General features: G+C 48.8%; 1 protein-coding gene across 1 annotated transcript in view; it reads left to right on the top strand.

Moving 5' to 3' along the window:
• Positions 1 to 27,523, top strand: part of MSH6 (mutS homolog 6) — a 97,706-nt gene that overhangs the window by 38,458 nt on the left and 31,725 nt on the right. The window contains exons 5-6 of the mRNA XM_063918697.1: positions 7,531 to 7,802; positions 7,993 to 8,110. Coding sequence (XP_063774767.1) covers positions 7,531 to 7,802; positions 7,993 to 8,110 — 390 coding nt within the window. The remainder of the gene's footprint in view (positions 1 to 7,530; positions 7,803 to 7,992; positions 8,111 to 27,523) is intronic.

The following is a 27,523-nucleotide window of genomic DNA, read 5'->3' as shown; positions in this document are numbered from 1 at the left end:
CACTGGGCTCCACAAGGAATGGACAATGGGTGTAGAGTAGGATCTTGATCCGAGGCACCAACAGGCTCAAAGCTTTGACTGTTCCCAGAATGCATAGCGCCGCCTCCTATATCACCCCGCCTCCCTGCACAGGATCTCAGTTTTGTAGTTGGTGCTGCAGTAGCAGGCACTTAACAGAGGGGCTGCTCCAGGCAGCCCTAAGAAGAGCTTTTTTTCTGAGGAAAAAAGTGAAGACTTAAGGGCAGCAGCAGTGTTACATGTCAGTGGACATTCATGGCTGCAGCTCCGGCTCTCCCCAGCGGCGCTGTACACTCCCGAGCCCTGGTTGCCGGGTAACTACAGCAGGAGGCTCCGGTTTTCTTCTTGTCAGGCACACACGACGGGGGCTCTCCAAGATCACGTGGCCGCGCTTTGGGAGGTGGTAAGTGGGTTCCGCTTGCGGGACCCGGTCTTTATCGCGATCCAGTGCGGTCAGTGGGAGGCGGGCCGCGCTGGCGGTGGACACTGTGGCAGTACAGGCGATCCCACTAGATCACCAGGGCATGGGACAGGTCAGGTGTTCTCTATAAATCGTTTTATTAGAGCCCGCAGTACCCGGTGGTTTTGCCAGCAGGGGGATAGAGCTTGGACCTGAAGCCCCTCCCCCAGCCCCAGGGCGCCATTTTCTGCAAATGTTCCCACCCTGGAGCTGCTTATCTGTCCCTCACTCCCTGGCAGTGTCTGCGGCGCCATTATCCCTCAGCTCACTGTTCCTGGGACTGCTTGGGCAAATCCTCCTATGTAAAGCCGCCTGGTTGTCAGTGCTGTGACTTTACAAGACACTTAAGTATTCTACCTGCCTTTTTTTAGTCCGTGTTAGTTAAGAAAGAGTGCACTTAGTCAGGGTTTCCTAGTACAATTACCCTGTGATATACATCCAGTTCTTACTGTGTACTGTTATATCTATTGTTATATAGCTGTGTAAGCTAGTCCAGTGCAGTATTATTGTTAGTAATAACCTCTGCATTGTACAGACTGTGACTATTTGTGTGTGCATTTGATAGCTGAGTGGTGTCCATTTCGTGTCTTTCACTCAACCTGCTATCCCTATATTCTATAACCTGAGTGGGCTTGGTGCGTCAGGTTTTATCTAATATAGGATTTTCACAAAGATATACTGTATTACGTATTTTTCTCTGTGATTTTAGTCACCATATCTCTCCTTTTATCTCTGCTGGTGCTGAATACACTGCGCAGGGGTTTGGGCTAGAGGTATTGCGCTGCTGACATCTGTACTGTGTTACCTGATACTGCAAGTTATATCATGTCTGCTTCTGAGGGTGACGGTTCTGGGGCTGAACACACTGCTGCCGTTGCTGAAGCTGCAGATACCTATGAGGAGAATATAGCAGCTTTGGGCTCTGGTTCTGGGGGCTCCTTGCCCCCCAGTGGGACGGTGGCAACGGGGGCAAATAATGACCCGCCGTGGGCCGCTTTTTCCACGCTTCTGCATACGCTAGTTCATAAACTAACACCCCCTATGGGACCCCCAATGCCGGTACAACCGTTTTGGTCCCTGCAGCTAACCTGCCATGGGCGGACGATTTATCTGCTCAAATAAAGAAGTTGAACCAGTCCCTGACTACTAAAAAGTCTGACCGTCGCTCGCCTACGTGCAGGGGGTCCTCTAAGCGAGCGCTTGTCTCCTCACAATCCACTGCTGTCACTGACACCTCGTCGGATGAAGACGGCACTTACACTGACCCCACAGGTTCTGACTCAGATATGGCTGATGGGGAGGGTGGTTCACATGTGGATGTTCCTGATCTTGTGGAGGCTATTAAGTTAATTCTGCAGATTACGGATGATCCCGAGCCATCCGTTCCTCCTAAGAAACCAGATAGGTTCAAGCGTCAGAAGGTGATTAAACAAGTTTTACCTCACTCTGACCACCTAATTGATATACGTCAGGAACCCTGGGAAAACCCGGGTACGAAGTTTGTGCCTCAAAAGAAGATGCTGGCTCGCTATCCCCTTGCACCGGAGCTGTCTAAGAATTGGGAAACGCCTCCTCCAGTGGACTCGCATGTGGCTAGGATGGTGGTTTCCTCAGCTCTACCGGTCACCACAGTCACGTCTCTAAAAGAGCCTACGGATCAACGTGTGGAGGGATGTCTGAAAGCGATTTAGACCCTCACGGGTGCTGCACAAAGGCCCACTATTGCAGCTACTTGGGTTGCAGAGGCCATTGAAGCATGGGCCTTGGAGTTAGATGCTGAAATCTCCTCTGACCATGCTAGACAATGCTTGTCTTATATCGTCACAGCTTCTCGTTATATTAAAGAGACTGCTTCTGATGCCAGTATCCTGGCAGCCAAGGCCTCTACTACGTCAGTCCTGGCTCGCCGGATATTGTGGCTGAGATCCTGGTCTGTGGATCTGGACTCTAGAAAAACCCTGGAGGTACTCCCTTTTAAGGGATATATTCTGTTTGGGGAGGATTTAAATAAGATTGTGGCTGACTTGGCTACTGCCAAAACTGCCTGTCTGCCAAGTACTGCTCCTTCTGTGTCAAAGGCTAAAGGTACTTCCTTTCGTCCTTCAGGTAAAGCAAAAGGTCAGGCGTACAACAAGCAGGACCGCACTTCCAAACCTGGTAAGCCTAAACCCAAAAGAGCCTGGGCGGCCTGTCAGCCAGCTTCCAAGACAGATAAGCCTGCCGCATGACGGGGCGGGCCTCCCTCTGGGGAATCCCAGGGTTGGGGGCCGGCTTCTAGGGTATACCCAGGAATGGTTGAAGACCACTTCAGATGCCTGGGTGTGGGAAGTCGTCACTCGAGGTTACGCCATAGCCTTCAAAAACCGACCCCCTCATCGATTTTGCCAGACAGATGTCCCGTTGGACAAGACAAAGGCAAACACTCTACATTCGGTGGTACAGACCCTCCTGGATACAGGAGTCGTAGTACAGGTGCCTCTTGCGCAGAGGGGCCGGGGGTACTATTCTCCGCTGTTTCTAGTCCCGAAACCGAATGGGTCCTCCCGGCCCATTCTCAACCTCAAGGCATTGAACAGGTTTGTGAAGGTTTCCAGGTTCCGGATAGAAACCCTTTGCTCTATAGTTCTGGCCTTGGAACCTGGGGACTTCATGGTCTCCCTGGATATACAGGATGCTTACCTGCATATTCCTATAGCAGTGTCTCATCAGCAATACCTGAGATTTGCGATTGGCAACTGCCATTACCAGTTTCGGGCATTTACCTTTTGGTTTAACAATGGCTCCACGAGTCCTTACAAAAGTCATGGCGGTGATGACGGTGGTACTCCGCCGTCAAGAGGTCAGGATACTGCTGTATTTGGACGACTTGTTAGTCCTGGCAAATTCCCCAGAACTTCTCCTGCGTCATCTAGATGTGACGGTCCGGTTTCTGCAAGCCCACGGGTGGCTCATCAACTGGAAGAAGTCATCCCTGATCCCTGCTCAGAGCATGGTGCATCTGGGAGCACTATTGGACACTCGCAACCAGCGGTCGTTCCTGTCTCAGGAGAAAGTCATGAAACTTCAGGACAGGATTCGTTGCTTCCTATCTCGTCCGCAAGTGTCGATACATTCGGCGATGCAGGTGCTTGGCCTCATGGTGTCAGCATTCGACATGGTGGAGTACGCTCCATCTCACTCTCGCCCTCTCCAGAGGCTGATTCTAGCCAAATGGGACTGCCTGCCTCACCGGATCAGGTCTCACATGATCTCATTGACTCCGGAGGTCCGTCTGTCGTTGCTCTGGTGGCTCCGGGACCAACAACTGTGCAGGGGCTGTCTGTTCTGGATATCCGACTGGGTCCTATTGACGACAGATGCCAGTCTAAGAGGTTTGGGCGCGGTGCTGGAGCAACACTCCCTTCAGGGGCGGTGGACCAAGGAGGAGTCCCTCCTCTCGATCAATATTCTGGAGTTGCAGGCGGTCTTCAATGCCTTGAACCTAGCCCAGCATTTAATTCAGAACCGCCCTGTTCAAGTACAGTCTGACAACGCCACCACAGTGGCTTACATAAATCATCAAGGCGGCACTCGAAGCCGCCTAGCAATGAAGGAAGTCTCACGGATTCTACAGTGGGCAGAACGCCATCTACTGGCCATATCGGAGTCCTGAATTGGGAAGCGGACTTTCTCAGTCGCCAGGACGTGCATGCCGGCGAGTGGGGCCTCCATCCAGACGTGTTTCAACTCCTAGTGGAAAGGTGGGGCCTTCCAGATGTAGATCTGATGGCGTCTCGACACAATCACAAGGTTCCGGTCTTCGGAGCAAGGACAAGGGATCCTCAAGCAGCATTCGTGGATGCGCTGGCGGTACCGTGGAGGTTTCGGCTGCCGTACGTGTTCCCTCCGGTGTCACTTCTGCCCAGGGTAATTCGGAAGTTCAAGCAAGAAAAAGGAATTCTGCTTCTCATAGCTCCAGCGTGGCCCAGACCGCACTGGTTCTCAGACCTGCAATGCCTATCGTCAGAGCGTCCAATTCTACTTCCACAACGCCCAGACCTCCTCGTTCAGGGCCCCTGTGTCTACCAGGACCTAGCCCGGCTGTCTGACGGCGTGGCTCTTGAAGCTTCCGTCTTAAGGGCTAAAAAGTTTTCTGAGGCGGTCATTCAAACTATGTTGCGGGCCCGTAAACCGGCTTCGGCTCAGATTTACTATAGGGTCTGGCATTCTTACTTTGTTTGGTGCGCATCTAACGATTATGACTCCTCCAAGTTTAGTATAGCCAAGCTGTTGGCTTTTCTTCAGCAGGGCCTGGACTTAGGCCTGCGTCTGGCCTCCTTGGGAAAATTGCGACCTTACCTGATGTGCATACCTTTACTCAGGGTGTGTTGCGTATCCAACCTCCCTATGTCCCGCCTGTGGCTCCTTGGGACTTGTCGGTGGTTTTGGAGGTGTTACAAGAGTCTCCGTTTGAACCTCTTGGTTCAGCTGACCTTAAGTGGCTTTCCCTTAAGGTGGTGTTTCTGCTGGCTATTGCTTCAGCTAGAAGAGTGTCGGATTTGGGTGCCTTGTCCTGTAGTTCCCCATATCTGATATTTCACCGTGACCGGGCGGTTCTTAGGACTCGTCCCGGCTATCTACCTAAGGTGGTTTCTTCGTTCCACCTTAATCAGGAGATTGTAGTTCCGGCACTTGTTTCTCCTGATCTGTCTCCCAAAGAGCGGTCTTTGGATGTGGTACGGGCTCTCCGTATCTATGTGAAGAGAACTGCTCCTATTAGGAAATCTGATTCTCTTTTTGTTGTGTTTGGATTTCACAAACGGGGCTGGCCTGCTCACAAGCAAACTCTGGCCAGGTGGATTAGAATGGTGATTGCACATGCTTATGTGAAGGCTGGTCTCTCTGCTCCTGATCACATTAAGGCCCATTCTACTTGGTCTGTTGGACCTTCTTGGGCGGCCCAACATGGTGCGACCCTTGAACAATTGTGCAAGGCGGCTACGTGGTCCTCTGTGAACACATTCATAAGGTTCTATGCCTCCGATACTGCTGCTTCCTTTGGACGCCGGGTTCTTATGCCCGCTACAGTGCGTCCCCTCCCATAAGGAACTGCTTTAGGACATCCCCATTGTCCATTCCTTGTGGAGCCCAGTGTACCCCGCAGCAGAAAATGAGTTTTATGGTAAGAACTTACATTTGTTAAAACTCTTTCTGCGAGGTACACTGGGCTCCACAAGGCGCCCACCCTGACGCACTTAGCTTCTTTGGGTTGGTATGGCATTAGCCGCTGACTTGTCTCGTGTCGTGAGAATGCGGTGTTGTGGCTACTAACCGTTGTCGTCTTTTACTGCTACTGCATTGGACTGGTTAACTAAAAACTGAGATCCTGTGCAGGGAGGCGGGGTGATATAGGAGTCGGCGCTATGCATTCTGGGAACAGTCAAAGCTTTGAGCCTGTTGGTGCCTCGGATCAAGAGCCTACTCTACACCCATTGTCCATTCCTTGTGGAGCCCAGTGTACCTCGCAGAAAGAGTTTTAACAAAGGTAAGTTCTTACCATAAAACTCGTTTTTCCTCTGGCCAACTAGATTGCTGCAGGGACATGCTCAGTGACGACTGTACGGAGGAGAAATGGTGGTGGTCACTCCCCATCAAATGATTAAGTGCTTTCTCCAAAGCACAGGCCATCCCACCCAGCATACCAAATGCATCAGATATCTGTAAAAATGCTTGCGTATTGCCGAGCGACAGTGGAGGAAATCGCGCTATAAGGCAGACTTCCTCCATTTCAGACTTATGCTCTCATCCTTCAGTACTGCCCTCCCTCGCTAAACAGTCGTACTTCAAGAGTCTCCTATCCTCCCAGTTTTCCAACCCTCGGAGCCTCATTGCCACTGTCAACTCCCTCTGGCCACCCCCTCCTCGTCTCCCCTCACCTCTCTGCTGTTAACTTGCTTAATGCCCAAACTTGACTCCATACATCAGGACATCACATCCCACTAGACCAGGGGTGAGGAACCTTCGGCCCTCCAGCTGTTGTTAAACTACACATCCCAGCATGCCGTGCAACAGTTTTAGTATGGCCAAATAGCAAATCTGTACCAAGGCATGCTGATATGTGTAGTTCAACAACAGCTGGAGTGCCGAAGGTTCCCCACCCCTACACTAGACCATCGGCAACCAGCCACTTCATTTCCCTTATCACCCCTCCCCATCCCTCTTGCCAACTCACATCTTTCTCTCGTGTATCTGGTGAGGAAGTCATGGCCCTCATCTGTTCCTCCCCACTTGATCATATCCCCTTCCACCTCCTCCGCTACCTCGCTTCTTCTGATTGTTCCCATCTTGCCCACCTCCTCAATCTCTCTGGCATCCATCCCCTCACAAAAGTTTTCAATTACTTCCATGCTTTCTCCTAGGCCAGTGGTTTCCAAACTTTTTTGAATCACGGCGCCCTAGAATATCAGAATTTTTTTTCACGTCACCCCTAGGTCAAAAATTTCTTATTGAGAAATTTAGAAAGAAATACTACATTAAGTAGATCGCGTTTATATGTCATCCTTAGGGTCAGTTGTGTGGTGAGGGACAAACTTTGCTTCTGTTTGGCCACATATTGTATGACTGGCAGCCACCAGCACTGGTTTTGCCTATTATATTGACCATGAATAATTTCAATTGGTCCTGGACCACCAACCCAGGGCACCCCTGCAAAGTGTCCCGAGGCACCCCAGGGAGCCACGCCACACAGTTTGGGAACCTCTGTCCTAGGCAATAAATCCCTTTTACCCAACACTTGTACATCCCCCAAAGAAAGATCTTGACTAAGCTAAATCTTTAACATGAAGACGGGTAAAACAGTACTGAGGCAGTAATCCATAGTATGCTTGCTTGAGTGCCCTACTAAAGTTACTAGCGTTTGAGTACTGTTCAAAGCTTAACACATGGTTGTTCTTTAAATCGAGGCAGTATTGTTGGTCCCAATGATAGGCTTAACACACATTCATTTAAACAGACTTTGTAGAGATGACCAAACCATTCTCTGACTTGTAACTTCTGATCCTTCTCTTCTGCAGACTGCCTTATATGCTTGGCTCAGTACAGCCGGGGAGGGGATGGACCTGTTTGCAGACCCGATATTTTGTTGCCTGGGGGCACTCTACCATTTTTGGAGCTCAGAGGATCACGTCACCCTTGCATAACAAAAACTTTTTTTGGAGATGACTTTATCCCAAATGATGTTGTAATAGGTTGCAAGGAGGACGAAGACGACGAAGATGACAACGGGTCCCACTGCGTGCTTGTCACTGGCCCAAATATGGGTGGCAAGTCAACTCTGCTGAGACAGGTAAGCTGGTGATGGGCGCAGTATCAGCTGTTATTTACATATTGTTACGCCATAGTGAAATGGTATCAAATACACATCCAGGTGCACAGTTTGCGCACTCCCCGCTATTTGTGTATAAAATATATAAAGTGGGTTAAACTGTTTTATGTGTCTGTTCAGTTGAGTGAGTGGCAGCCGTGTCTTCTTGCAGGCTGGCCTGCTGGTGATTATGGCACAGCTGGGATGTTACGTGCCTGCGGAAACTTGCAGACTAACTCCTGCGGACAGAGTATTTACAAGACTGGGGGCATCAGACCGAATCATGGCAGGTAATGCTGCTAGCTCTTATCTTTGCATTATACTGTTCACCCAATTCTTAACTGTTAATGCAGTTTACTGACCACAAACAACATCCATTAAAGATTTTATGAGAAGGTACCATTTTTTTTTTCTTTTTCAGCCACTAGGGGTCAATGGAGTACTCTTTTGGGATATGGATGGCCTCCATAGGAACAGTGCACTGAATATTTAAATTTAGAACACTCCACCCCTTCATATCCCAGAGTACCTCAGTGTTTTTTCTGTGCTCAAGTAGCAACAGGCTTGTGTGGCTTAGTCCACAATTATTTTGAATATTTGAATTTTTTTATTAATATTTTTTTTTCTTTTTTCATACCACATCCCTTTCCCCCTTCCAAAAGGCTAGCGTCAGGGATAGTGGAAGCTGCTACAAGCAGCTGTGGCGTGTTGGTCCTCACTAAAAGAGCACCCTCACAGCCAAGTGCAGACATCCTGCAGAAAGGCTGGCCGGTGCTTACAGAGAAGCCCCGTCGGAGCCTCACCACAGGAGTCCAGGTATGTTGGTCGCACTGTGGGGACAATATTTTTTTTAACAGCTACCGCTGGCGCACCATACTACCCTGGCCGCTTGGTTCCCTATACCGGCCGCCGCCGCTGATCAGAGCCGCTTCAAAGGGCCGCGCTCCCCGTTATCTGTTTCCAGCGCGTCCCGCTACCCGGCTCCCGCTGGCCGCCCCACACTAACGGAGCATACAGGGGGGGGGGGGGGGGAAGAGGGAATCGGTACCATTACAGGCTGAAAGGAGCTGCAACAAGCAGCGGCACGAGGGGGGACAAGCAGCAGTATGCTGGGCTGCAGGGATGATATACATAGGATTTTGATACAAGGTTATATATCGGTTTAAAAGATTATAACCTGTACTGTGACTATAAGTGTAAGCATGGCAGCCATTTTAACCATGCTTCCTGTGTCTTCCTGTTGTGATTCCAGAACGTTCCAGTACTACATCTCTACTACACCGGAGGCGCAGGGGTGTTAGTGGGAATTTGGGATCACATTTCATAGTACTGGCCACGTGTACTGCACTCTGCCAGATACAGGTTGAGTATCCCATATCCAAATGTTCCGAAATACGGAATATTCCGAAATACAGACTTTTTTGAGTGAGATAGTGAAACTTTTGTTTTTTGATGGCTCAATGTACACAAACTTTGTCTAATACACAAAGTTATTAAAAATATTGTATTAAATGACCTTCAGGCTGTGTGTATAAGGTGTATATGATACATAAATGAATTGTGTGAATGTACACACACTTTGTTTAATGCACAAAGTTATAAAAAATATTGGCTAAAATGACTTTCAGGCTGTGTGTATAAGGTGTATATGTAACATAAATGCATTCTGTGCTTAGACTTAGGTCCCATCACCATGATTTCTCTATCGTCCTAAGTGGATGCTGGGGTTCCTGAAAGGACCATGGGGAATAGCGGCTCCGCAGGAGACAGGGCACAAAAAAGTAAAGCTTTTAACAGATCAGGTGGTGTGCACTGGCTCCTCCCCCTATGACCCTCCTCCAGACTCCAGTTAGATTTTGTGCCCGAACGAGAAGGGTGCAATCTAGGTGGCTCTCCTAAAGAGCTGCTTAGAGAAAGTTTAGCTTAGGTTTTTTACTTTACAGTGAGTCCTGCTGGCAACAGGATCACTGCAACGAGGGACTTAGGGGAGAAGTAGTGAACTCACCTGCGTGCAGAGTGGATTTGCTGCTTGGCTACTGGACACTAGCTCCAGAGGGACGATCACAGGTACAGCCTGGATGGTCACCGGAGCCGCGCCGCCGGCCCCCTTGCAGACGCTGAAGAGAGAAGAGGTCCAAAATCGGCGGCTGAAGACTCCTGAGTCTTCATAAAGGTAGCGCACAGCACTGCAGCTGTGCGCCATTTTCCTCTCAGCACACTTCACACAACAGTCACTGAGGGTGCAGAGCGCTGGGGGGGGCGCTCTGAGAGGCAAATAAAAACCTTATTAGAGGCAAAAAATACCTCACATATAGCCCACAGAGGCTATATGGAGATATTTAACCCCTGCCTAACTTCAAAAATAGCGGGAGACGAGCCCGCCGAAAAAGGGGCGGGGCCTATCTCCTCAGCACACAGCGCCATTTTCTCTCACAGAAAAGCTGGAGAGAAGGCTCCCAGGCTCTCCCCTGCACTGCACTACAGAAACAGGGTTAAAACAGAGAGGGGGGGCACTGATTTTGGCGATATTGTATATATATAAAAGATGCTATAAGGGAGAAACACTTATATAAGGTTGTCCCTATATAATTATAGCGTTTTTGGTGTGTGCTGGCAGACTCTCCCTCTGTCTCCCCAAAGGGCTAGTGGGTCCTGTCCTCTGTCAGAGCATTCCCGAGTGTGCTGTGTGTCGGTACGTGTGTGTCGACATGTATGAGGACGATGTTGGTGAGGAGGCGGAGAAATTGCCTGTAATGGTGATGTCACTCTCTAGGGAGTCGACACCGGAATGGATGGCTTATTTAGAGAATTACGTGAGAATGTCAACACGCTGCAAGGTCGGTTGACGACATGAGACGGCCGACAATCTATTAGGACCGGTCCAGGCGTCTCAGAAACACCGTCAGGGGTTTTAAAAACGCCCATTTACCTCAGTCGGTCGACACAGACACAGACACGGACACTGAATACAGTGTCGACGGTGAATAAACAAACGTATTTCTCATTAGGGCCACACGTTAAGGGCAATGAAGGAGGTGTTACGTGTTTCTGATACTACAAGTACCACAAGAAAGGGTATTATGTGGGAGTGAAAAAACTACCTGTAGTTTTTCCTGAATCAGATAAAATAAAATGAAGTGTGTGATGATGCGTAGGGTTACCCCGATAGCAAATATTGGCGTTATACCCTTTCCCGCCAGAAATTAGGGTACGTTGGGAAACACCCCTTAGGGTGATAAGGCGCTCACACGCTTATCAAGTGGCGTTACCGTCTCCAGATACGGCCGCCCTCAAGGAGCCAGCTGATAGGAAGCTGGAAAAATATCCTAAAAAGTATATACACACATACGGTGGTTATACTGCGACCAGCGATCGCCATCAGCCTGGAGATGCAGTGCTGGGTTGGCTTGGTCGGATTCCCTGACTGAAAATATTTTATTCATGTAGAGCATTTAATAGGATGCATTCTATATATATGTATGTGAGATGCACAGAGGGATATTTGCTCTCTGGCATCAAGATAAGTGCGTTGTCCATATCTCCCAGAAGATGTCAGGGACACGACAGTGGTCAGGTGATACAGATCCCACACGGCAGATGGAAGTATTGCTGTATAAAGGGAAGGAGTTATTTGGGGGTCGGTCCATCGGACCTGGGGACCACAGCAACAGCTGGGAAATCCAACCCTTTTTTACCCCAAGTTACATCTCAGCTAAAAAAGACACCGTCTTTTCAGCCTCAATCTTTCCTTTCCCATGAGGGCATGCAGGCAAAAGGCCAGTCATATCTGCCCAGACATAGAGGTAAGGGAAGTAGACTGCAGCAGGCAGCCCTTTCCCAGGAAAAGAAGCCCTCCACCGCGTCTGCCAAGTCCTCAGCATGACGCTGGGGCCGTGCAAGCGGACTCAAGGTGGGGGGGTAGTCTCAAGAGTCTCAGGGCGCAGTGGGATCACTCGCAAGTTGACCCCTAGATCGTACGAGTATTATCCCAGGGGTAAAGATTGGAGAGTCGAGACATCTTCTCCTCGCAGGTTCCTGAAGTCTGCTTTACCAACGGCTCCCTCCGACAGGGAGGCAGCATTGGAAACAATTCACAAGCTGTATATCCAGCAGGTGATAATCAAAGTACCCCTCCTACGACAAGGAAAAGGGTATTATTTTTCCACACTATATTGTGGTACTGAAGCCAGCCGGCTTGGTGACACATAGTCTAAATCTAAAATGTTTTGAACACTTACATAAAAGGTTCAAATCGAGATAAAGTCACTCAGAGCAGTGATAGCGAACCGGAAAAAAGGGGACTATATGGTGTCCCTGGACATCAAGGATTACCTCCATGTCCAAATTTTGTCCTTCTCATCAAGGGTACCTCTGGTTCGTGGTACAGAACTGTCAATATCAGTTTCAGACGATGCCGTTTGAATTATCCACGGCACCCCGGGCCTTTTTACCAAGGTAATGGCCGAAAAGATGTTTCTTCAAAGAAAAAAGGCATCTAAATTATCCCTTACTTGCACGACCTAAAAAGGGCAAGTTCCAGAGAACAGTTGGAGGTCGGAAGAGCACTATCTAAAGTAGTTCTTCGACGGCACGACTGGATTCTAAATATTCCAAGAATCGCAGCTGTTTTCCGACGATACGTCTGCTGTTCCTAGGGATGATTCTGGACACGGTTCAGAAAAAGGTTTTTCTTCCCGAGGAAAAAGCCAAGGAGTTATCCGACCTGTCAGGAACCTCCTAAAACCAGGAAAGGTGTCTGTACATCAATGCACAAGAGTCCTGGGAAAAATGGTGGCTTTTTACGAAGCAATTCCATTCGGCAGATTCCATGCAAGAATTTTCCAAAGGGATCTGTTGGACAAATGGTCAGGGTCGCATCCTCAGATGCACCTGCGAATAACCCTGTCGCCAAGGACAAGGGTATATCTTCTGTGGTGGTTGCAAAAGGCTCATCTATTGGAGGGCCGCAGATTCGGCATACAGGATTTGATCCTGGTGACCACGGACGCCAGCCTGAGAGGTTGGGGAGCAGTCACACAAGGAAGAAACTTCCAGGGGGTATGGACGAACCTGGAAAAGTCTCTTCACATAAACATTCTGGTACTAAGAGCAATCTAAAACGCTCTAAGCCAGGCGGAACCACTCCATGCAAGGAAAACCGGTGTTGATTCAGTCGGACAACATCACGGCGGTCGCCCATGTAAACAGACAGGGCGGCACAAGAAGCAGGAGTGCAATGGCAGAAGCTGCCAACATTCTTCGCTGGGCGGAGAATCACGTAATAGCACTGTCAGCAGTGTTCTTCCCGGGCGTGGACAACTGGGAAGCAGACTTCCTCAGCAGACACGATATTCACCCGGGAGAGGGGGGTCTTCATCCAGAAGTCTTCCACATGCTAATAAACTGTTGGGAAAGACCAATGGTAGACATGATGGCGTCTCGCCTCAACAAGAAACTGGACAAGTATTGCGCCAGGTCAAGAGATCCACAGGCAATAGCTGTGGACGCACTGGTAACACCTTGGGTGTACAAATCAGTATATGTGTTTCCTCCTCTGCCTCTCATACCAAAGGTATTGAAGATTATACGGTGAGGAGGAGTAAGAACAATACTAGTGGCTCCGGATTGGCCAAGAAGGACTTGGTACCCGGAACTTCAAGAGTTGGTCACGGACGACCCGTGCCCTCTACTTCTGAGAAGGGACCTGCTATAACAGGGTCCCTGTCTCTTTCAAGACTTACCGCGGCTGCGTTTGACGGCATGGCGGTTGAACGCCAGATCCTAAAAGGGAAAGGCATTCCAGAAGAAGTCATTCCTACCTTGATTAAGGCAAGGAAGGAAGTCACCGCGAAACATTATCACCGCATTTGGCGAAAATATGTCGCGTGGTGCGAGGATCGGAGTGTTCCGACGGAGGAATTTCAACTGGGTCGTTTCCTACATTTCCTACAATCAGGATTGTCTATGGGTCTCAAATTGAGATCTATTAAGGTTCAAATTTCGGCCCTGTCAATATTCTTCCATAAAGAATTGGCCTCAGTTCCTGAGGTACAGACTTTTGTTAAAGGAGTACTGCATATACAGCCTCCTGTGGTGCCTCCGGTGGCACCGTGGGATCTAAATGTAGTTTTAGATTTCCTCAAATCCCATTGGTTTGAACCATTGAAAAAGGTGGATTTTAAATATCTCACATGGAAAGTGACTATGTTACTGGCCCTGGCTTCCGCCAGGAGAGTATCTGAATTGGCGGCTTTATCTTATAAAAGCCCTTATCTAATCTTCCATTCGGATAGGGCAGAACTGAGGACTCGTCCGCATTTTCTCCCTAAGGTGGTATCAGCGTTTCACCTGAACCAACCTATTGTGGTGCCTGCGGCCACTGGCGACTTGGAGGACTCCAAGTTGTTGGACGTTGTCAGAGCCTTAAAAATATACATTTCAAGGACGGCTGAAGTCAGAAAATCTGACTCGCTGTTGATACTATATGCACCCAACAAGTTGGGTGCCCCTGCTTCTAAGCAGACGATTGCTCGTTGGATTTGTAACACAATTCAACTTGCTCATTCTGTGGCAGGCCTGCCACAGCCTAAATCTGTTAAGGCCCATTCCACAAGGAAGGTGGGCTCATCTTGGGCGGCTGCCCGAGGGGTCTCGGCATTACAATTCTGCCGAGCAGCTACGTGGTCGGGGGAAAACACGTTTGTAAAATTCTACAAATTTGATACCCTGGCAAAAGAGGACTTGGAATTCTCTCATTCGGTGCTGCAGAGTCATCCGCACTCTCCCGCCCGTTTGGGAGCTTTGGTATAATCCCCATGGTCCTTTCAGGAACCCCAGCATCCACTTAGGACGATAGAGAAAATAAGAATTTACTTACCGATAATTCTATTTCTCGGAGTCCGTAGTGGATGCTGGGCGCCCATCCCAAGTGCGGATTATCTGCAATACTGTACATAGTTATTGTTAACAAATTCGGGTTATATTGTTAAGGAGCCATCTTTAAGAGGCTCTTTCTGTTATCATACTGTTAACTGGGTTTAGATCACAAGTTGTACGGTGTGATTGGTGTGGCTGGTATGAGTCTTACCCGGGATTCAAATTGCCTCCCTTATTGTGTACGCTCGTCCGGGCACAGTACCTAACTGGAGTCTGGAGGAGGGTCATAGGGGGAGGAGCCAGTGCACACCACCTGATCTGTTAAAAGCTTTACTTTTTTGTGCCCTGTCTCCTGCGGAGCCGCTATTCCCCATGGTCCTTTCAGGAACCCCAGCATCCACTACGGACTCCGAGAAATAGAATTATCGGTAAGTAAATTCTTATTATCTCATTATGGGATGCAATTATTCCAAAATACGGAAAAATCCCATATCCAAAATACCTCTGGTCCCAAGCATTTTGAATAAGGGATACTCAACCTGTATATATATCACACACACCTTAGTACTATTTTACGGAGTCGTGCAATTGTCTGTCTTTGTATAGTGTACAGTCTGTCTCCATAATGAGTAAGGCACCAGCAAAAATTATAAAGCAGGCTCACTGCAAGGCCTGTAGCAGTGTGTTACCGGATGGATCTACCACATGTAAGGTATGTTTTGTGGATTCAGTTACGAATACAATTTCTGCTCTGGTTTTAAAGCCAGTTTCCTCCCCAGACCCTCCATGGGAAATGCTAGCCAATGTACTGGCTGGGTTGCAATCAGAATTGACCTCCGCTCGACAAGAGCTGGTAGCGGCAAGATCTGAGGGTGAGACCGCCAGAACTACCGGAGGCGTCTCAGCCTTGCGAAAGGCCAAATCCATTTTGGGTAGACGGGATAAATTTCAAATGTCTTATGATTTACCTGTTTCGGCTATGTTGCATTCTGACGATTCCATCCCAGACCTCACGGCACAAGATGAGGGTGAGGAGGGCGAAGTGGAGTCAGATAGTGAGGATTTTAACAGCTCGGGCATTGATAATCTCATCAGAGCGGTGCGTCAGTCTCTGAAGTTTACAGAAACTGAGGAGCTTCTGACAAATGATGAAGTCGTATTTACTAAACGACGGAGAACTCCAATGTGTTTTCTTGTTTCGGAGTCTCTTAATAAGATAGTAGAAACACGACAGAATCCAGATAAACGGTTTTCTATACCTCGCAGATTTAAGTCTAGTTACCAGTTTCCAGACTCTGTGACATGTACATGGGAGAATCCACCAATGGTTGATTCGTCGGTGTCGAAACTTACAAAGAAATTAACCATACCAGTGCTAACTGCTACTACGCTTAAAGACCCTTCAGACCGCAAAATAGAAACTATGCTAAAGTCCATGTATATAGTAGCAGGAGTGCTGCTGAGACCTGGGTTGGTTGGCATCTGGGTCACTAAGGCGCTCATAGTATGGATAACAGAACTCAAGTCTGCCCTACAAGACGATCACCTTATACTTCTTGCTGATCAAATGTGTGAGGCTGCGGAGTATCTATGTACAGCTTCTACTGACGTCTGTCAGCTCACTTCTCGCATTTCATCGTCACTGGTTACAGTACGACGAGCTCTCTGGCTGCGTTCTTGGCAAGCGGAGGCAGAGGTCAAAAGAGGTATAGAGGCGTTACCTTACGGTGGCGAGAAGTTGTTTGGTCCTGAATTGGACAAATGGATTTCTGAGGCCACGGGAGGAAAGTCGGTTTTCTTACCATTCCCTCCAACGGTACCAAGACAGAGATACTCTGGACCTGCGTTCAAATCCTTTAGACCTCAGTCCTTTCGCGGACGTGGCAGAGGACCAGCCACGCCTGGTAGACGGGGTCGAGGACGTGGTTTCCAACAAACCAACACAAGTTGTCAGGACGCTAAGGTCACCGACAAGCCAGTGGCATGACGGGCTACCAGCCCATCTCGGTTCTCCGATTGTGGGAGCACGCGCCAGACGTTCCATTTGGTGTGGTTCCAGACATCTGCGGATGGGTGGATCCGCAATTTAGTGTTAAGAGGTTACAAAATAGAGTTCGACTGTCTTCCGCCACTGCGGTTTTTTAAGACAGGACTACCTCTCTCGGTCGACAAGAGGGCGGTTCTGCAAATTGCCATTCAGTCCCTACTGGATTCAGCAGTTTTGATTCCGGTCCCTGTACACCAACAGGGTCAGGGTTATTATTCCAGTCTGTTTGTGGTACCGAAGCCGGATGGCTCAGTCAGGCCAATATTGAACTTAGAAGGGTCTCAATCGGTACGTCACTTACTACAGATTCAAGATGGAATCTCTGCGCTCAGTAATTGCAGGTTTAGAGCCAAAGGGATTCATGATTGCGCTAGATCTCAAGGATGCGTACTTACACTTTCCGATTTGGCAACCTCATCAGAGGTTCTTGCGGTTTGCAATACGCCAGAACTATTACCTGTTTCAGGCTCTACCGTTGGGCTGTTCGCAAGCGCCTCGGGTATTCACCAAAGTGATGTCTGTGATGATAGCTCATCTCAGATCCCTGGGAGTGACAATAGTTCCGTACTTAGACGATCTGCTCATCAAAGCCCCGTCTCAACAGATGCTTCTCCAACATGCGCTGCTAACGTACAATGTACTGGTTCACCACAGTTGGATTGTCAACTTCAAGAAATCACATCTAATTCCGTCTCAACGACTTCAATTCCTAGGTATGATTCTCGATACGGTAAATCAAAGAATTTACCTACCACAACAAAGTACAGATTATTCGCCATCTGGTACAATTAGTGCTCAAGCCACGCACAGTCTCGGTACATTTGTGCATTCGCCTCTTAGGAACAATGGTGGCGGCTTTCGAAGCGCTTCAGTTCGGAAGATTTCACTCACGTCCATTTCAACTGGATGTGCTCGCACAGTGGTCGGGCTCGCATCTGCAGATTCACTACAGGGTGAGGTTGTCACCAAGGGCAAGGGTGTCTCTACTCTGGTGTCTCAAGGTACACAATTTTAACCGCAGGGAAACTGTTCGGCGGCTGGAATTGGATAATTCTAACGACGGACGCGAGTCTCAGAGGTTGGGGAGCTGTAGTTCAAAATTGTCACCTCCAGGGTCTCTGGGCGGATCACGAAAGATTGCTGTCTATAAATGTCATGGAACTCCGCAATTTACAATGCGCTACGACAAGCAGTACACGTGCTTCGGTCTCTGACTGTCTAAGTGCAGTCAGACAACGCGACGGCAGTCGCATACATCAACAAACAAGGAGGAACGAGAAGCCGCATGGCCATGCGGGAAGTAGCTTGAATCCTCAATTGGGCAGAATACCACCAGGTGATACTGTCGGCAGTGTTCATTCCGGGAGTGGACAACTGGGAGGCAGATTATCTCAGCCGTCGGGATTTTCATCCAGGAGAATGGGCATTAAATCCATAAGTGTTTCACGTGTTGGTCCAGAGGTTGGGTTACCCTCAAGTGGACCTGATGGTGTCTCGCCACAATCACCAAACGCTCCAGTATGTGTCCAGAACGAGAGATCCAAAGGCAGTGGCGGTGGATGCTCTCACAATCGCTTGGCCGTACAGCCTAGTGTATCTGTTTCCACCGTTTCCGCTGCTCCCTCTGGTGCTAAAACGGATCAAAAGAGAGTCTGTCACAGTCATACTAGTGGCGCCTCATTGGCCTCGGAGAGCTTGGTTCTCGGATCTCCGCGGACTACTCGCAGACGATCCTTGGCCGCTCCCACTACGTCCGGACTTGTTACAACAGGGTCCGTTCCTTTACCCCGATTTAGCGCGGCTCCTTTTGACGGGTTGGCTATTGAGACCGCACTCTTAAGAAGAGAGGGCATTCCAGAATCGGTTATACCAACCATGTTACGCGCTAGGAAGCCAGTTACGGCAGCCCATTATTACAGAATTTGGCGTGCCTATATAGGTTGGTGTGAAGCTCGGAAGTTTCCGACATCAGCTTTCAAGTTATCCCGTCTTTTGTTATTTCTACAGACGGGGTTAGATGGAGGACTGCGTTTATCTACACTAAAGGTGCAGGTATCTGCGTTGTCAATTTATTAAAGACGATTGGCTCTATTGCCGTCAGTACAAACTTTTCTGCAAGGTGTCCTCAGAGTACAGCCTCCATTCATTCCACCTACAGCGCCATGGGACTTGAATCTGGTTTTAGATTTCTTACAGTCTTCATATTTTGAACCCTTACAGCAAGTGGATATAAAATTTCTCACTTGGAAAAAAAATTTCTTCTAGCCTTAGCTTCGGCAAGGCGTGTTTCAGATTTGGATGCCTTGTCATGCAAGTCACCATATTTGGTGTTTCATGATGACAGAGCGGAACTTCGGACGAATCCCGCTTTCTTACCAAAGGTAGTGTCCTCTTTTCACCTCAATCAACCAATAGTAGTTCCTGTGTTAACAGGACATTCTGGAACTCTGGATGTGGTACGCGCATTACGCGTTTATGTATCCCGAACGTCTACAGTTCGTAAGACTGATACGTTGTTTGTTCTCTATGATGCTGCCAAGATGGGTTGGCCAGCGTCTAAGCAGACCTTATCCAGATGGATAAAACTGACCATACGTCAGGCTTATCTTCATGCTAGGTTACAGCCGCCTACATCAGTAACGGCTCATTCCACACGTTCTGTGGGAACTTCATGGGCAGCTGGTCGTGGAGCTTCTACGACGCAGCTTTGCCGTGCGGCTACATGGTCATCAGTGCACACGTTTGTGCGCTTTTACAAGTTTGATACGTTTGCGGCATCAGCATCTAGCTTTGGCCGCCTAGTGTTACAGGTGCCAAACAGCTCTCCTGCCCAAGGGGGAAGCTTTGGTACGTCCCAAGAGTACTCCAGTGACCCCTAGTGGATGAAATAGAAAATAGGATTTTGGTACTTACCAGGTAAATCCTTTTCTTTGAATCCATAGGGGGCACTGGATGCCCACCCAGAGCAGTTTTACCTGGTTTGTAATAAGCTCAGGGGATCTTATGGTAACACACTCTCACTGACTGGTTCAAATTATCAAGTGCTGGTTATGGTGTCAACGGTTTAGTTGTCAGTAACGTTATGTGTCAACTTCACTGTTGTCCGTTATGTTATATGTAATACTCCATTGTCAACCTCTCTATAGCTCCTGTTCGGCTCAGTAAAAAACACTGTGGTACTCTGGGATATGGAGGGGTGGAGTGTTCTAAATTTAAATATTCAGTGCCCTGTTCCTATGGAGGCCGTCCATATCCCAAAAGAGTACTCCAGTGCCCCCTATGGATTCAAAGAAAAGGATTTACCTGGTAAGTACCAAAATCCTATTTTCTCAATTCTATAATGGAAACAAATGACAATTGCAGAGGGCGCACGCAAGATCCTGCAGAAACGTTATCACGTTGGTTATGGATGGAATTTTAGCCATTACCAACCTTCACCCCGAAACAGTGATCACTCTAGCCAATGTATCAATTTAATCATTCTATAGGCCCGTACACACTGGTCGATATATCGGCCGTTCTCTTGAACGGCCGATATATCGCGGGACCGTCGGCCAGTGTGTACGGCCGATACGTCTGTGAACTTCGTCGTTCAGACGTATCGCGTCGGCCGCGCAGCACAGCCGACGGCCAATATATCTACCGATATATTGGCGCGTCGCTGTGTGTACGGGGCGGTCGGCCAACCGCCTGTACACGTGCTGCGGCGGCCGGTGGTGATGAACAGCTGAACTGGGCGGGCGTGTGTACACGCCCGCCCAGTTCATGACGTCAGTCCCCGACGGATCGGGCAGTGTGTATGCACAGCACACTGCCCGATCCGTCCATAGATATATCTGCAGATCAATTGATCTGCAGATATATCTATTAGTGTGTACCCATCTTATGTACAGTGCTCAGTGGGTAGTTAGGCAGTTCTTGAAATTGAGTTTTCATAGCCATCATCCAAGAGCCGTCACTGCTGTCAGACTGACTTGCCGGGGATTGGTTTAAAGGCCGGCAACGGTTTGTTGTCTCATCCTTCACTCAGCAGTTCCGCTTCTTAGTTCAAGGCACAGGAACAGTCCAGGTTTTAGTGATATGGGGGGGTGGGGGCTGGACTGCACATCCTAATTCTAAATATGAGGCGCTACCATGTTGAGACTTGAAGTGCAATACAGAAAAAAGAGAAAAAATGTACATGCACACAACACTAAGAACACTGCCTATCAGAACAGTTATAATAAACTACAAATTAACAGGAAGCAAAATTTGAGGCTCTTCGCATAGTTTTGTTTTTTTTTGCCAAAAAATATGGTCCTGTCTACCAGGGCCAGGTGATTTCAGGTGAGTCACTAACATTCCTAAGGTTCAAGTCTGAGGCATCACACTGGTGAGACGTAGTAGTTTAAGTGTTAAAATGTGTTACTGTTGTATTTTTTCTTTTTTCCAGGATTAAGTGAGGTTCGTGATTGAGCACAGATGATTAAATGAAAATAGCTGCGGTATTAAGTCACCTGTACTCAATTATGGCTTTACTTAAAACATGGACTTTTAGTGTGCCTAGAGAACGTGGTTGGGAACCCCTGGTGTACTAAGGGTTTGATTCAGGTTTGTTACCAATGCAAAAAAAAAAACCCCACCCAACTGGGTAAAACCATGTGCACTGCAGGGTAGGCAGATATAACATGTGCAAAGAGAGTTAGATTTGGGTGGGATATTTTGTTTCTGTGCAGGGTAAATACTGGCTGCTTTATTTTTTACTCTGCAATTTAGATTTCAGTATGGACACACCCCACCCAAATCTAACTCTCTGCACATGTTACATCTGCCCCCCCTGCAGTGCAGCATGGTTTTGCCCAGTTGTGTGCTTTTTTGCTTTGCTAACAAACCTGAATCAGGCCTCAAGTACTTCAGAGGAGTGTTTTAGCAGCAAAAGAATTTGTTTAAAGCCGCAGATTTATCTCTCCAAGCTTTGAAAAATCCCCCCACCCCCCTCATTATATTTCCTCCAACCATACCCACAATCAAGCTAACATTATGCAATTAAATACATCACATATGTACACTTAAATACAATAAAACCATACATAATTTAGTAACCCTGTCAGGTTTAATATACATAGGAATGTAAGTGTTTTGTGTATACTTGTACGCTGAGGCACATTACAGTAGTTATGGTAAGGTGTCCTACATATACAGCCATAGCCCATGTCTCTGTATGGACGCACAGGCGGGAGGTAGTGGTCCGTCCGGAACATGGGAAAATGCCCTAGCAGACATTTCAAGGGAAATGGCGGAATCTCGCAAGCAACATTTTAGAATGGGCTGCGGATTTTTCTAAAACTATGGAAGAATTCTTAATTAGACTTGCACCACCTACTCAGAGAAAGCTGTGCACAAATCAGTTAAGAGACCCCTTCCTGTTCTGCAAGTCGATTGAGGAGGTGTTTGAGGTTACTCCTCAGGAGGAGGAGTCTGAGATTAAGGGGTTAGAACCCCTTCTTGAGGCAGTAAAACAGGTCCTTAACTTCAAAGAAGAAAAGGTTAAGGAACCCGAGGTTTTCGATCTGTTTGAGTCTCAAAAGCCACAAACAGCAGGTTTTTTCCTTACCTAAGACACTCCTAGACCAGATGAGTGAAGTTTGGAAACGGCCAGATAAGCGCTTCCAGTTGCCCAAGAAATTTACGGTAAATTATCCCTTGCCTAACTGGGTCATGACGAAATGGGAGATTCCACCCAGTGTAGATGCGTCTTTAGCTAGATTGTCAAAGACTATCATGCCAAAACCAAATGTGACTACATTTAAAGCAGGGGTGGGGAACCTCGGGCCCAAGGGCCGTATAAGGCCCGCAGAGCCACTTGATCCAGCCCGGCACACCTAGCCGGGCGCCCGCTGAGATTTTGTTACTAGTGGGCGCCTGGCTTCTTACCCTCAGTAGCAGCCGGAGGCAGGAGCTCACTCCTGAGCTCCGGCTTCTGGCTATGGCAGTGTGCGTGTGCTGCTGTGCGGTGTTATGGGAGAGATGTCATGACTTCTCTCCCATAGTTCTGAGGAGTGAGTGGCCAGGCAACGGTCCGGAAAGAGGAGCGGGGCTGGTGAGTATTGTAGTTTTTTTCTTTTAATGTATGTGTGTAAGCGTCGGTACTAGGGGGCATATCTAATGGGGCATAACAACTGACTGGTGGCATATCTAATGGAGCATAACAAGTGACTGGGGGCATATCTACTGGGGCATAACAACTGACTGGGGGTATATCTACTGGGGGCATAACTACTGACTGGGGGCATATCTATTGGGGGCAGGCTCATTTTTAAGTTGATAATTTTTGTATGGCCCCCGAAGGATATTTATAAATATCCAAATGGCCCTTGGTAGAAAAAAGGTTACCCACCCCTGATTTAAAGGATGCTTCGGACCGCAAGTTGGACGCTGCGCTTAAATCCATCTTTGTGGCAGCAGGGGCATCCCACAGACCGACGCTGGTGAGTGGCCTGGGTTAATAAGGCCATTGTTGCTAGGGTGGGATCCAGTCTGAAGATCGACAATGTTTAGGTCGATCACTATAGGTCGACAAGGTTGGAAGGTCGACAGGGTTTCTAGGTCGACATGTGCTAGGTCAAAAGGTCGACATAAGTTTTTCACTACTTTTTTTGAACTTTTTCATACTTAACAGTCCACGTGGACTACGATTGGAACGGTAATCTGTGCCGAGCAAAGCGGTAACGGAGCGAGGCACCTTGCCCGAAGCATGGCGAGCGGACACGGTGTGCTCTAATTCGGCTTCCCGGTCACTGCACGCAGAAAACTACACCAAAAAAACAAACAACTTATGTCGACCTTTTGACATGTCGACCTAGCACATGTCTCCCTTCCAACCCTGTCGACCTAGACACTGTCTATTTCTTTTTCATCCACTAGGGGTCACTGGAGTACTCTTGGGATATGGACGGTTTCCGTAGGAACAAGGCACTGAGTATTAAAATTTAGAACTCTCCTCCCCTCCATATCCCAGAGTACCTCAGTGTTTTTTCTGTGCTTCTCGTAGCAACAGGGCTTGTGTGGAGCTTAACCATACTACTTTGAATATTTTTATTTTTCCTACTTTTACATTTTTTGCTCACAGCACATCCCTTCCCAGTTTCTGTAAAAACTTGGGTCCGGGATAGTGCCGCTGCACGGAGCAGCGCATGGCGTGTTGGTCCTCACAAAGAGCACCCTCACAGCCACACGCAGCTCATTCCCTGACTGCTGCTACAGCTGGACGGAGCTTACAGATAGAAGCCCCGTCACAGCCTTCGCCTCTGGAGTCAGGTATGCTTGGGGTACGGGGCGGTCAGCGCACGCTGCCGCCCCGCTGTGGGGGGACACTGGTCACTGACGCCGCTCTCACTGCGCCCGCACCTGCCTCTCCTGACAGGCCGCCCCGGCAACCGCTCCGAGCAGCGCCGCCTCCACCGCTGAGACCCGCCGGCCGCCGCTGTAGGACCGAGCTCCATTACAGCGCTCCCCGGCTCCCTGCACCCTGATTGCGCTGGGAGTGAGATACCCGCTCCCCGGTAATTCCCGCTCAGACAGCGGTACACGGGCCACGGGGGAGGGAGCAGAAGGGGGGGGGGGGGTGACATTAGCTGAGGGCTGCATAAGGGGGGTGACATTGATAAAATAGGCTGTTAAGCCTATATTACAGGGTTGGCTGCACTTGTTACATATACCCTGCACTGCGAGGCATGGTGGCCATTTTAATCTTGCTTCCTGTCTTCCAGTTTGTGATTCCAGAACGTTCCTGTACTACATCTCTACTCCACCGGAGGCGCAGGGGTGTAGGTGGGAATTTGGGATCAGTTTCATATAGTACTGGCCACGTGCACTACACTTTGCCAGATAGAGTCGTGCAGGTTGTCTGTCTTTGTATGTTGTATTGTCTGTCTGCATAATGAGTAAGGCACCGGCAAAACCAAAAAAGCACTGCCATGTCTGTGACAGTGTGTTACCGGATGGTTCTACCACATGCGCAGTATGTTTTGTGGATTCAGCTACGAAATAATACAATCTCTGCTCCGCTGTCTAAGCCGGTTTTGTCCCCGGACCCTCCATGGGCTATGCTAGCAGATGTCATGGCTGGATTGCAATCAGAATTGGCCGCGGCTCGACAGGAGCGGGAAGCGGCAAGATCTGAGTCTAAGTCCATTTTGGGTAGTAGGGATAAATTTACTTTGTCTTATGATTTACCAGTTTCTGCTATGTTACAGTCTGATGATTCTATGCCAGACTCTCTGCGCAAGATGACGGTGAGGAGGGCGAAGTAGACCAGCAGTCCGATAGTGAAGATTTTGACAGCCCAGGCATTGATAATCTCATCAGAGCGGTGCGTCAGTCTCTGAGGTTTACAGAATCTGAGGAGCCTCTGACAAATGATGAAGTCGTCTTTGTTAAACGACAGAGGACTCCGATGTGTTTTCCGGTTTCGGAATCTCTTAAGATGTTACTGGAAACACGAAAGAATCCGGATAAACGGTTTTCTATACCTCGCAGATTTAAGTCTAGTTACCTGTTTCCGGAGTCTGTGACCGCTACATGGGAGAATCCGCCATTGGTGGATTCGTCTGTGTCTAAACTTACAAAGAAATTTAACCATACCAGTACCAACGGCTACTACGCTTAAAGACCCTTCAGACCGTAAAATTGGAGCTATGCTAAAATCCATATATATAGCAGCAGGAGTGTTGCTTAGACCTGGGTTGGTTGGCATTTGGGTAACTAAGGCGCTAATTGTATGGATAACAGAACTCAAGTCTGCCCTACATGACGATCACCTTATACTTCTCGCTGATCAAATCTGGGAAGCTGCTGATTATCTATGTACAGCTTCTACTGACGTCTGTCAGCTCACTTCTCGCCTTTCATCGTCGCTAGTTGCAGCACGACGAGCACTCTGGCTGCGCTCTTGGCAAGCGGAGGTCAAAAGAGGTATATAGGCGTTACCTTACGGTGGTGAGAAGTTGTTTGGTCCTGAATTGGACAAATGGATTGCTGAGGCCACGGGTGGTAAGTCTGTTTTCTTACCATTGCCTCCAACGGCGCCTAGGCGGAAATACTTGGGCCCGGCGTTCAAATCCTTTCGGCCTCAGCCCTTTCGAGGCCGTGGTAGGGGACCAGCCACGGCCGGTAGACGAGGTCGAGGGCGTAGTTTCCAACAAACTAACGCCAGTCGTCAAGACGCTAAGGTCACCGACAAGCCAGTGGCATGACTGACTCCCAGCCCATCTTGGATCTCCAGTTGTGGGAGCACGCCTTCAGACGTTCCATTTGGCGTGGTTCCAGACGTCCACAGATGGGTGGATCCGCAATTTAGTGCTCAAAGGTTACAAAATAGAGTTCGACTGTCTTCCGCCACTGCGGTTTTTCAAGACAGGACTGCCTGTGTCGGACGACAAACGGGCGGTTCTGCAACTTGCCATTCAGTCTCTGCTGGAGTCAGCAGTTTTGATTCCGGTCCCTGTACACCAACAGGGGCAGGGTTATTATTCCAGTCTGTTTGTGGTACCAAAGCCGGATGGCTCGGTCAGGCCAATATTGAACTTAAAGGGCCTCAATCAGTATGTCACTTACTACAGATTCAAGATGGAATCTCTGCGGTCGGTAATTGCAGGTTTAGAGCCACAGGAATTCATGATTGCGCTGGATCTCAAAGATGCGTATTTACACATTCCGATTTGGCCACCTCATCAGAGGTTCTTGCGGTTTGCAATCCGGCAGAACCATTACCGGTTTCAGGCTCTACCGTTTGGCCTCTCGTCAGCGCCTCGGATATTCACCAAAGTGATGTCTGTGATAGCTCATCTCAGATCCCTGGGAGTGATGATAGTTCCGTACTTGGACGATCTGCTCATCAAAGCTCCGTCTCAACAGATGCTCCTCCAACATGCGTTGCTGACGTACGATGTCCTAGTTCAGCACGGTTGGATTGTCAACTTCATGAAATCACATCTGATTCCATCTCAACGACTGCAATTCCTAGGTATGATTCTCGATACGGTAAATCAAAGAATTTACTTACCAGAACAAAGTACAGATCATTCGTCACCTGGTTCGATTGGTGCTCAAGCCACGCACAGTCTCTGTACATTTGTGCATTCGCCTCTTAGGCACAATGGTGGCGGCTTTCGAAGCGCTTCAGTTCGGGAGACTTCACTCACGTCCTTTTCAACTGGATGTGCTCGCACAGTGGTCGGCCTCGCATCTGCAGATTCACCACAGAGTGAGGTTGTCGCTACGGGCCAGGGTATCTCTACTCTGGTGGCTCAATGTACACAATCTGACCGCAGGGAAACGGTTCGGCCCTGGAATTGGATAATTCTAACGACGGACGCGAGTCTCAGAGGTTGGGGAGCTGTAGTTCAAAATTGTCAGCTCCAGGGTCTCTGGGCGGCTCACGAAAGATTGCTGTCTATAAATGTCCTGGAACTCCGGGCAATTTACAATGCGCTACAACAAGCAGTGCACATTCTTCGGTCTCAGCCTGTCCAGGTGCAGTCGGACAATGCGACGGCGGTCGCATACATCAACAAACAAGGAGGAACGAGAAGCCGCATGGCAATGCGAGAAGTAGCTCGAATCCTCAATTGGGCCGAGCGTCACTAAGTGATGATGTCGGCAGTGTTCATTGCGGGAGTGGACAACTGGGAGGCGGATTATCTCAGCAGTCGGGATTTTCATCCAGGAGAATGGGCATTACATCCAGAAGTGTTTCACATGTTGGCCCAGAGGTGGGGTTACCCTCAAGTGGACCTGATGG

This window comes from Pseudophryne corroboree, chromosome 4 (genome assembly GCF_028390025.1).
Source record: "Pseudophryne corroboree isolate aPseCor3 chromosome 4, aPseCor3.hap2, whole genome shotgun sequence".
Classification (NCBI taxonomy): Eukaryota; Metazoa; Chordata; class Amphibia; order Anura; family Myobatrachidae; genus Pseudophryne; species Pseudophryne corroboree.
This window is presented reverse-complemented; position numbering and strand designations above follow the sequence as displayed.